Source organism: Vigna umbellata, chromosome 7 (assembly GCF_029865625.1).
Source record: "Vigna umbellata cultivar VRB3 chromosome 7, Vumbellata_1.0, whole genome shotgun sequence".
NCBI lineage: Eukaryota > Viridiplantae > Streptophyta > Magnoliopsida > Fabales > Fabaceae > Vigna > Vigna umbellata.
The window spans coordinates 3,300,414-3,312,932 of record NC_142171.1 but is presented as its reverse complement, the minus strand read 5'-3'; the positions used below and the strand labels follow the sequence as shown (position 1 = coordinate 3,312,932).

The following is a 12,519-nucleotide window of genomic DNA, read 5'->3' as shown; positions in this document are numbered from 1 at the left end:
TTATCAGACTGTTATTAGACCATTTATTAATGTTTAGTTCGCAAGATAAATATACTTCAACGTGAAAAAGATGTGTTAGAAGTTTATCATCGACTAGAAATAACAGAAATTCACAGTATATAAATAAATATAAATTTCCCCTTTAAAAAAGCCAATTTTGTCATATTGTCTTAAAGTTTCTTTCTTAACCTTAAATGCATTATTCAACTTTTTTGTATTGAATTACAAATCCACGTATCCTAGCACATGGAATTATATTGTTTTATATAATAATTTGATATATATATATATATATATATATAATTATTAATTTTTTATGTAATTTTATTTATTATGTACGAACAAAATTATTAAATATACTATTACTATAGATTATATTGAAATTAAGTTGCTTGTATATTGTACGAATACTAAATAAAGTCACTTGTATTATTTTAACTCTTTTTAATTTTGAAAAGAAATAAATATTCTCATTAACATATTAGTGTATGTATGTATATGTATGGATAATATTGAATACAGATAAATAAATAAATGAGTATGTACAAATCTAATTCCATTTCTATCTTAATTTGATTAAACATCTATAATTCATTAGATAATTTAAACAAAATTATTTTCAGTATTTTAAGATTTTCTAAAATTATTTTCTTGATATTTCACATTGAAGAAAATAATTAGTATTCTTTAATCCGTGATAATATTATTATGTTTTGTTTGCTATAATATTTAATTTATAATTGGAGTAGTAAGAAAAAGGATACAAATGTAAAATATAAGTATACACGTACTCTTTTCTTTTAATTAAATATGTCTTTCACTCAAACTATTTATTAAGATTGTATTTCTTCAAAATATGTACCAATCTTATCCCTACACTTTATAAAACAATGTAAAATGTTTTTAAGAGCAAACAATAACTAAGAAAGTTGAAGTTTCTCTCTTCTTTCTATCAATTTCTCTTTCCTCATTACAACGTTTTGTGCTTTCGCCAGCACTGAAATCTCCCTAACCATCATGGTGAGAAGAGAGAGAGAGTTGTAGTGAAAAGAGAGAAACGCTAACCGTCTTCACTACTATTGGCTACTAAGACACTTTACATTCTTTTATTACGTGTATCTCATATGGAAAATACTGTACATTCTTTTATCAAAAAAGTTTTTTTAACAACTTTTTCTTTAACAATTTTTTACAACGATAATTTATGATTGGTCTGTTTCAATTATTTTTTTAAAATAAATTCAAACAAATCAATAAAATGGTGACAATGTTATAAAAATTGTTAAAAAAAAATTATTAAAATATCATAATCCTTCTTTTATTATGTGTATATACGAATCGCGTGTACTTTTTGACAAAATACAATTTGAGTGGATAAAACAAATATTTAATTTTACTTTTTTTTTTCTTTAGAATTTAGGATCTAAGGGTTTAAGCACTTATTTTTCTATTATCTCTCACTATCTTGTTAACTTATTTTGTTTTCCATATTAAAAGTAAAATAAGAAAGCAATTTGTGTAAAACTTATAACAAAATTACAAACATATCCAAAGACATAATTTATTTAATTAATATTTTTAAAAGTTTCCTATATTTTCCTATTTATTTTAAAAAAAAAGTGTTATGATGAAATTTGTCATCGCCTGAACTTTTTTTGCAATTGTTTACACAAATTATTTTGAAATAAACTAATAATAAAAACTGTATAATTTTTAGAAGGAAAATTTAATTAATTTTCATAACAATGAAAATAAAATTTACAAAGTTTTAATTCTTAAATTGAATTTATGTTCTGTTAGAAATAAACATTTAAAAAAAAGAAGTTATTAGTGATGATTTTATATCTATTATTTTCTTGGCTATTAAAAGTGTTTTGCTTTTAAAGAATGTTTATATGAGAATAATGCCCTTTGAAATGCTTTTCCTTCGAAATATTAAATTTGAAAATTAGAAGTAAGAGAAACCACTTGCACCAGCAGATAAATCAAACTAAATTGCAATGTCAATTCCACATGTGAGTGGGACACACACGAGGGGAAGATTAGGTAACTATTCCACATTCTTCAATTTCATGCCCATTCACATTCTTTCTCAAAAAATTAGCGATTGTTCACACAAGTAATAGAAGTTCAATGATTGATAAAGAAATATTAAAGTAAAAAAAAAAATAAAGAATGCTAATAAGATATTGGAAAAATGAATTACTACAAACTTCGACAAAAAATAAAGGGTAACTAAATTCAACAAGAACCTTCACAATCTACAGCTTCCTCAATCCTCTGATCAGGATGTGGACACGATTGAAAACGTCAAGGCTCTGAGCTTTGTATATACAAACATGTGCCAACTAAACAATTCATTCTCTGAAATTGCACAACGCAGATTATATCAGTTGTATGCTACAGGGAATCATATTCACAAACTTCTTTGTCAATGCTCAAACTGGAATGACCGACACAAGTTTTGTAAATGTATCTAAAATGTTGTAATTTTATACTAAATGCTACCCACTTTTCTCAAAGTAAGATGTTACACTGCTTAGAAAGAAGGTTTAGAGGAATTACCGAGCAAAAAAATTGTATTCATTTATCATGGTGAGATATACTAGTGCTCCATAAGCAATTATTTTTTCAAAAAAGGTTTCTGGCAAACAAGTAGCCGCTGGTCACTTCCATTCTGAAGATCAATTACCCTTGCTTCCCAACGTACTTGCGTGGCAACCATGCGAGCCATCTCAATAGCTCTCATAGTATCAGAAAGAATGACCCAACCCTACAAAAACCATGAAACGTAAAAAAAAAGTAAGGCTTCATTGATCATTCCAATATACTGGGACTAAACTACTTGTCTTCAGATGGACAAATTCAATAACTGCTACCTTTGGTCTCATATGTAGACCCCTTTAACCCTCCACAAGAATTAAGAAATTTAGTAGATTTAATTAGTGGTATAAAATTAATCAACAATTTCTATAATTATTTTTTTCAGAATTATCCTTAAAATTATTGGGATACCGTTTTTAAATCTCTTTCCACCCAATTAATTAAGGTATCTCCACTTAAGTACTGACATTTTGCTTTCTATATAGGAAAAGATAAAGTGAATGAAAGGGATACTTCTGAATAGTGAGTAAATTCGTCTATCCTCAAGAGAGAGGATCTGGGTTCCATAAAAAAAATTAGACATTTGAAAGGGGTCTTATGATAAGAACTATGGAGAACTTTCGAAGAGATTCTTATAAAAATCATTAGAGGGAATATTTCATATTACCACCATCACAACATACCTCTGGACGCAATATTCTATCCATCTCCAGGAACAAGTCTATCGTGCTGCACCTCTCTGAGGAGAGATGTGAAAGAAGTCCATCTGCATGAAGCAAATCATATGTCCGGGGATAGGTGGGAAAAGGTTCACACCTGAAGATCAATGTATTAGTAGTCGTATACAAAAATGAATTACTCGGAAGTTCATAAGCGATAACTCTTTTACGAAGAGGTTGTCAATCAATTCCAAACAGAAGCATGACGTTCTTTAAAATTGGGTTTCAAAATAGAACTACGTCTACTTCCAAATCCAATAGATCAAGTGCATGTATCCACCTTACGTTCATCTTCAAATTCAATCTCAAAAAGAAAAGAAAAACAAAGAACATTGAACATTAGGTATTGAAATCTCAACATTGAATGTTAGATATAAATTATTGGTATTTTATGCATGCTGTCTACGTTTTTTAAAAATGTATATAAAATTATTTACTTTCTAAAGATTTTATGAAACGTAGAGACTATTATTTGTTTGGTGACAATTATAAAAAAATGCTCTTCATTTCAAAAGAGTGCTATACTTACATGCTTATTCCCCCAAAAGCAATTCAACTAAGAAATCTGTTATTTTTCAGATCTGATTTTAAATAAACATTTAAAAAAAAAATACGCTAATAATCTTCAAAATAAAATAGATCTTTCATGGAAAAAATAACTGAAATAAATGGACTCTAAATTAAAAGTCTACGTTAGCTGATCTAATGGCATTCAATAATTTACAACATAAGAAGTTGCTAAAGAACTATTTTTGTACATACATCACTAAATCATTTTCAATGCTGATATTTTCACATTAAGCAGTAAAATCACCATGGTTCTTGAAGTAAAGTATCTAAAATTGCTGTTACTTTCTCAACTAGCATACACCATTCTTATGTCATTTGTTATAAGAATGAGCCAATAATAAATAATAAGGCAAGTGAAATAGCTTTATCAGGCTTAGTGAAATTATCAGTTTATAACCCTCAAACAGTCATTACCTTCACACCTGAAACAATTTTTCATGTGTATGGAAACCTTGTTTATATTATGGTTTCACAGACAACTTTTTTAGATCATGAACAGTAAAACAAGCAACTCACCAGTCATGCATGACACCGGCAAAACCTCTATCTAGTATAAGAGGAAGAAGTGCATTAGAAGCTGTGGAAGAAACCACGTTCATAACCCAGACTGACTTTTTCTCCTCGAGCAGGGCAGCATTCAACCCCCCAAAATTAGCACTCATGTCCATAACATTCCGGACCATATTATATGGAGGGAATGGATCTTCATCTCCAAGTCTCTTTGGATGGTCAGAGAAAATTAGCGGGGTAAGTAACGACCAATAATTGTTGACAGCTGATCTCCAATGTTGCAAATCTTCATAAAATTCTTCAGGTTGAACTCCTGCAATAATAAAGAAAAATCATGAAAAGGAAAAGCATTACAGAAAGGAACAAAATTTGGAGGGGAAGAAACAAGAAGAAAGACATGCAGAAGAAATCTGTTAATACTTTCCATGAATTTTAAGTTCAGCCGAGCTCAATCCAGATTCAGAAGATCTGTTCTGTATTGCAATCCAGCGCTTGCTAGACGTCCCACTTATACATGGCACAAGAGGCCTATAATATGACTGAGTATCCTCTCCTTCACATAGCTGTATAGTACTCTGCTTACTACAATTAAGAAACAAATGTTGCTGAAAACCTATAGTTATAAGTGAAAGTGTTCAATGAAGAGCCAGCAGCCCAACTAGTGATAGTTGATGGTAGCCATCTCAGATAGAGAAACAATTTAGTTGCTCAAATAATTATTTATCATTTACATCACCCATGTTACTACAGTTATCCTTACCGAGATGCATAACATCCAACATCAGTAGCCTTCTGCCACACAAAACTTTCATCTTGCTGAGCTACGAGAGTCCAGCAGAGTTGTTGGGTGAACACTTCTATTGCGTTTGACATTATTCTCTTTTTATCCTTTGATGAACCCTGTGGTCTCGTTGTAGGTGAGGTTAAAACAAAATATCCTCCGGGTTTAAGAACACGATCAACTTCTATAAGGAACAATCCATCTGAGGGATGAAGTCAATGTTAGAAAGCAAGGGACAGCAGTTCATACAGAAGCTAAATGATATTCACTTATAGGATGGTCAATGGAATAATGGAAAGAGAATAAGGAAATGGTAATGATATGAGAGAGAGAGAGAGAGAGAATGATAAAAAATGGTCACATTCTCATACAAACATTTCAGAGACCTATTTCAGCCATCAATTTCATTCGTGACAAACAAATTACTCAATTCAAATAGTAAGCAACTTTTATGACTGAATGAAGGCCCACCTTTTTCTAGCGATGAAATTCAATTAAATCATAAAGAATGGATGTAACAAGGATCTGACTTCTAAACGTTTGAAACAAAGATATATCAAGAATCAATTGCCAAATACACTTGAGATGTTAGGTGAAGACCAAGAATGCTTTTTATATCTCCAACACAAGGTTACTGCACTGTGGCATTTCAAGAGTTGATGATAATTAGTCACTAATTTGACATTTGACAGACAGCCTAATCATACCTATTTGGCCTCAAAATCTACAGCACCAAATATTGTGCACAATACTGAGTCTTTTTCTCTCATTTGTTGTAAAATACAACTTTTTGAACAATTACGTGGAATTCAAATTCAGATTCACAAAAATATGAATCTGTTAATCAACATTTCAGTTAACAATACGGCAAAACACAAATAGAATTTGTAAGTATAATGTCAACAAGGAAATCTACTCTGCTAAGAATAAAATAGTGATGAATGCCCATAAACTGTATAATTACCTTTTTCATCCCACACAATGCCGCACTGAGCACAGTGAACCATGTCATATGATAATGACGGATATGGAAGCTGTCTGGAGATAAAGTTGCCAATCATAGCTGGAAGACCTCTCTCAAGAGACAATTGAACTTGGCTGCCAGTAGCTTCATAGGCCGCAATACAAACCACCATTATTTTCAGTGACAATAAATGAGCTCCAAAGCTACCAAATCCACAATTAATATCTAGTATATTGCGAATCTGTTATAAAGTAATTAATGAAGATCAGTCATATACATATTATGGAACAAAAACAACATGGTCCTTAATGAGAATCATAAAGAGGACATAATCACCTAAATAACATTATCTTTCATTACTGTTACTACATGGAACTATTTTGCACAAACCCTGTCCGTGTAAAGCATACTAGTTCCCAAAAGAATAAAAGTCAGTGGACAATGTTGGACAGAAGACTTACACCGGTTTGAGGAAGTTCAATGTCACTTCCTAAGCCTATCATCTCTGCAAGTTGGCGAGCATAATCTTTCACACTGTTGAATATGAACCCATCCTGCGAGTGAAAGGCGATTTGATTCTCTTCTAATAGCATCAACCTAGTGAAATCACCACAATATTTAAGAAAATGAAAATAAGAAAGATTAAAAAGCAATCAATCATAATGAATCAGAACAGACAGAAGCCATTCAAACAGTCTTTTCGTCTTACCACCCCCTCCCCCGAAAAAGATCACGCGGTTATAAGGTTCTTAAATTGCTAAGAGGCTTCTGCTATCACATTTCGACTGCAGTTACTCATAATTTTCTGCTATTTTAAAAATTGCAATGCAACTATAACCCCAAGTTTAAAGAATGGTTAGGGGATCAACTTCACACCGTATTAATTAATTACAGTAAGTACCTTTTGGTCATACTTCCAGAGGAAAGAAACTGATCTTTGGTGATCTTCACATTTGCGCTCCATATGACATCCCTCCCACTCGGCCACCGCAAGGGAGTCTTGTATTCCTTGGGAGGCCGAACCAAACACCTCTCCGACACCTTATACACCTCGCAATGCCGATCAAACTCCTCTCCGTCTTTAAACCCAGAAATCAAATTCGCAGAGACATTGTGACACGGCACGAAATTCTCCCTTTCCTTGCCGCAAAGCTCCACCTCCTTCTGCCTCGCGCCACCACTCGACACACTCCTTAATTCCAAGTAATCCGCCGCGGCCTGCTCCTTTATCCTTCTGTAATTCGTGTAGATTAGCGATTCCGCAGTGCGAGACGCTGAATCATCGGTGTTCGAAGAAGAAGATGAACTCAACACTGCAATCAGTGCAAGGATACTTATCAGACACAGGATTAACCAGCTCAGTGGCGGCTTATGGCCAATTACGAAAGACTGTTTCTTCAACCAAGAGCTTCTCATGTCCAAAATCGTGAGTCACACGCAGATTCAAAACGACACTAAATTGTAAACTCCTTTAACCCTAGTCCTTCAACCATGACACCGCAAATCCTCACTTCTCTCCTACCACTGAAACGACAACTCACGCAATTGAACCACAAACGCAGATTAGAACGCGAAATCACGAAAGTTTAGAGAGACGGTCGTGCAATGCCAATTGGAGGATATAGCGAGCGTGCGAAAGATCAACCAGATCGCCGGTAAATTGGAATTTGAAAAAGCGACGCGGATCCGATTGCGCCTGGCTTCGAACAGAGGAATTAGGGTTTGCGCGGAGATGATGACGATGATGAAGAAGAAAAAGAAGAAGAGCTTGAGATTGATTTAGAGATCGATTGATTCTGAAATGGTGAGAAAAAGAGCATTGTTGTTGTTGGGTCCAGATTATTTTAGATTGCTAACTTTCCTTGCTTTCAAAACTAACATTATCTCTTTCTTACTTTATATGCCTCTCAAGCTTCCATTATTAATCAGATTCAAAACAACAACATCATTATTGATCTTAATTAATGACCTTTTATACATTTAACTACTTTTGGAATTAAATTAAATTACTACCCTATAAAATTGGTGTCTTCTAATCTAGCATTCATTAAACAAACAAAACAATATATATACAAATTTTGTTCAACATAAGTGTGTTAACAATTTTCTTTGTGTGCGTCTCTCTCCACGTTTTTGCTATAATTATAATTATAATTATCAAAATACAAATAATAGTTAACACACCAGTTTTCATTAATTGCTATCAATTTTTTGCTCTTCTTTTTTAATCAATTAATATTTCTTTAATTAATTTCTTAACTAAGATACTTATTAGCATGGTCATTTATTAAATTTCAAGAATAGAACCACCAAAGCATTGACGACAACTTGTTAAGGAATAATCTTACAGCTACCAAATGGAGGCAGATCTGGTAGTTGCCAACCATGTTCCAGTTTTTCTCTTTTCTTTTTTTTTTTTAGAAAAATCGTGAACGAGGGGAAGAGAATAAAATGGATCAAGTTTTTATTTTAAATCGATTATGATCTTAATTTCTAAATTTTTATGGACAAAGAATTATTTTTGAGTGAAACTTTGATATATTTTATTTTTAAATTTTAAAATTAAATAAATAATTTTTTAAGAAATTATATTAAATTTTGTTCATTCAAATGTTATTAAAATATAAATATATCAATGTAAATAAATCAAATTTTAATATAAAACATTTTGACGTATATAAAAAATTTAACATATAATTAAGTTTAAAGAACTATAATTATTTATTTTTAAAGTTTAAAAACTAAAATACATTAAAATTTTAAATATATATTAATTTCAATTTTATATCAAAATTTAATGACCAAAAATGTATTAAATCTAATTAAATTTAAATTTAATTTTTATTTAAAGATTGATTTTCTAAACACTCTCCGTTCTTAATTATTATTATTATTTACTCAGTTCTATTTAAAAAATTACGTATGTTTAGTATTTTACGATTTTATGTATTAACTTAAATTATTAATGTGTCCATGATTATTATTTTTTAGATTTTTAGGAACTAAAGTATTTTTAATTATTGTTTGGACCAATTTTAATAATTTGATGTTGGATTATGAAATCTAGAATTGAATGCATTTCCATTTAGGAGTAGATGATATGTTCCAGGTATTTCATATTTATAGTATACTTGTACTTTTGTACAGGACAAAATCGTAATTCGGTGGTACACTTACAGCTATTACTGCAGCATGCATGTGTAGGCAATTTCTATTTAATTTCACGGATATATATAAAGTACTCGTGGATTAAAACAAATTATAAAATTATTTGCACTTTTTGAAATTATAAATTTAAATAAAAATAAACTTAAAGACAATTTTAATTTCATCAATTTAAATAAAAAATATAAATCAATGTTTAGAAATTCTCTCTTGGTGTTTATGTGTTTTAGACAGTTTTGTCCTTTAACTAGTTATGAAAACCATTCTTCAGTTACAAGTTATTATTACTAATAGCTTCCATGATCGTTAATAAAATGCTTTCAAAATTCCCCACCCAGCATGCACGTGTGACATGAGATAAATATAAACTCTTTTATTCATAGTAATTTTCAATAGAATCTAAAATATCTCTGATGTTAACGTAATTTCTTATTTTACTTAAATTAAGTCTTATTATTATGTTTTATTAATTTTAGATATCTTCTCATTTGCTCTGATATAAGAGTTTCACCAAATGTACATTTTTTCATCCCTTTCTATTTATATTTTAATTGTTATAATTTTAAATTAATTATTGTATTATCTTAAAATTAAAAAAAATATTATTTAGTATTAAGATCTGGGTTTTATTTTAGATTAGAGTTCTCAAAATTTAACCCACTCTTTTATGTAAGCTAAAAACAAATTAATTAAATAAATATGATTTATGTATTAAAAACTTGTAAAACTAATTGTAAAATAATAGCAATACTAATCAAACTAATTGTAAAAATTACATAAATTTGGAAATCAAACTCATAATAATATGTTTAAATAATAGCAATACTAATCAAACAAATGACATTACTGTATTTCTAAACTCATTGCAAATACTAAAAATGATTGGAAAGAATACCAATTAGTTGTGTATATAATGCATATGAGACACTCAATTTATTAATTTATAAAGTTTCTTATAATTGGTTATTATTGAATATATTTAAATACTTAGTTATTTCATTATAAAAAATAAAAATTAATTTCATGGTTGTTATTTTAAATATATACTTATCGATCACATCGTCATTAAAAAGATAGAGTTTAGCATTTTTACTTTTATGTCTAATATATTATTGAATTTTAAGAATTTGATATGATCATAACTAACTAAATAAGATAAGACTATTATTAGTAACCATACCTATAATATGGAGATTCGAACTTTAACTTCCTCTCGTATTAATATATACTTTTGATTTATAATTATTCGTATTCTCTTATTAAGTTTAATTAACATACGAAGGCCATTTGGAGGGGAATCTTTATTTGATATTAGACATTCAATTTTCAATGATCTGATACAACTTTTTTAAACAATAATCCTGGTTATTGATTAGATATTTTAAAATTCAGTGTGCAATTACATCTAGATATATTTTTAATATATCAATTAAATTTAGATTTTTTAACTAAATTATTTTAACTAAATTAAATTAAAGTTGAATTTACTTTGTTAATTAGATTTAGTGATATATTAATATAATATAATTGATTATTAAGTTTATTAGACATAAGTGGATTCAATTTAACTCAACATAGATTCAAGATTACTTATATCGACCTATATTTGGTTCACTCGATTAGACTTGAGTATGAGTTATTTCACCTTAACGTCATCTAAAATTGATTTGAGTCAACTTGAACATAGTTTGACTTTATAAATAATATTTGTATGAATTTATCATAGTTTAATGTATTATGTTAATTTTTATGATGTTGGAGAGTTACCAAAAGAGTTAAAATAGATATGAATATTAGTTTGTCCACCATTTATTAGTTTGGGCACGCTGGCCCAATGGTGGAGGTGTTGGTCCAACTTCCTAGGCATGAGCGACCTGACTTTGAATCTTTGCTACTGAGGGAATTAAATTCCTTAAGTGATCAAGCTCCTTCCAGCATGAACTCTAAATCGAGCCTTGGAGAGACTGAATTGCTTGTGTCTATGGCTTTAGGTGGGAGTACACCAAGCTCGGGTCGGGCTTTAGGGTAGTACTCGACCCATTTGTCCATGAGGACAAATTAATGTGTTGGATAATATTTTTGCTTAATTTCGGTCATGGATTAGAGGTGTCACAGTTTAGGCCTAGTTTGAGGGGTTATAAACCTTGGATTAGAGGTGTCACAGTTTAGACCTAGTTTTAAGGGTTATAAACCTTTGGCTTGAGTCGACTTTGGATCTAGACTAACTTAACATGACATGACCTTTTACTGCTTTAGTTTTACTTAGATACACCTTGATTTCAGATTTTCAAAATTCAAAAAAGATTCAATCTAAATCGTTTAAGTCTACATTTTCCTTGTATTCATTTAAAAAATATTTTGATGAAGGTCAAGTTTAATTTCTCGCATGAAAAGTTCAACACACAAAGGTCAAGTTAAATGTGAAATGACACTTAAAGTACTTTCATTCATATTCTAACATCTCTCTACCATGTGTTGGTTTTTCTGTTTTGCATCAATAATGATAGTTCTTTCTTTCCATTCATCGTTTAAGGTCATGATAATAGTTAACTCTACCTAAATCAAAAGTGGAATCATCTTAACAATCTTTTACTCACATTCAAAATTGATCAATGTTGTCATTTTCTAAATTATGGCCAGATATATTATTAATATAAATGATATGATATTTTTATTAAAATTGAATTCTTAACATATAAAATTAAACTAACTAATATTAAATTACTTTAATTTTATAATAATAATTATTATAATTAAAAAATGATTTGTAGATATTAATAATTTAAATTATTGTATATTTTAATATTTTTAATTATATAATAAAAAATATTTTTAAAATTATTTTTATATTTAATATTTTTAAAAATATTTATTTTATATTTTATTTTATGTTAAGCGAGACAATACTTTATTATTTATCATATAAATATTATTATATTTATTAAATAAATTAAGTTTCATTTAGAAAAAGTAAATATTTAGATTTACTATATTATTAATCCATTTGTTTATAAGATTGAAAGTAATTTATTTAAATAGAATTTAATAATATAATTAGAGTTAGTTTAAAATTAATTTCAAAAGTATTTAATAAAAAAATAAATTTTTATGTAAATATCAATACAAATAATAAATATGATTCTAATTTTGAGAAAAATAACTACTTCATTTAAAAAAATTAGGACTGAGTTAAATAAAAAAACATA

General features: G+C 29.1%; 1 protein-coding gene across 1 annotated transcript; it reads right to left on the bottom strand.

The window, feature by feature from the left end:
• Positions 1–2,060: 2,060 nt before the first annotated feature.
• Positions 2,061–8,028, bottom strand: QUL2 (QUASIMODO2 LIKE 2). Its single transcript, XM_088094546.1, has 9 exons — positions 7,050–8,028; positions 6,610–6,745; positions 6,149–6,389; positions 5,164–5,386; positions 4,829–4,985; positions 4,410–4,717; positions 3,288–3,420; positions 2,566–2,773; positions 2,061–2,364 (listed from the first exon to the last, which is right to left on the bottom strand). The coding sequence occupies exons 1-8, from the start codon at positions 7,562–7,564 to the stop codon at positions 2,624–2,626; spliced, it is 1,863 nt and encodes a 620-aa protein (XP_087950672.1). The 5' UTR covers positions 7,565–8,028; the 3' UTR covers positions 2,061–2,364; positions 2,566–2,623.
• Positions 8,029–12,519: the final 4,491 nt, after the last annotated feature.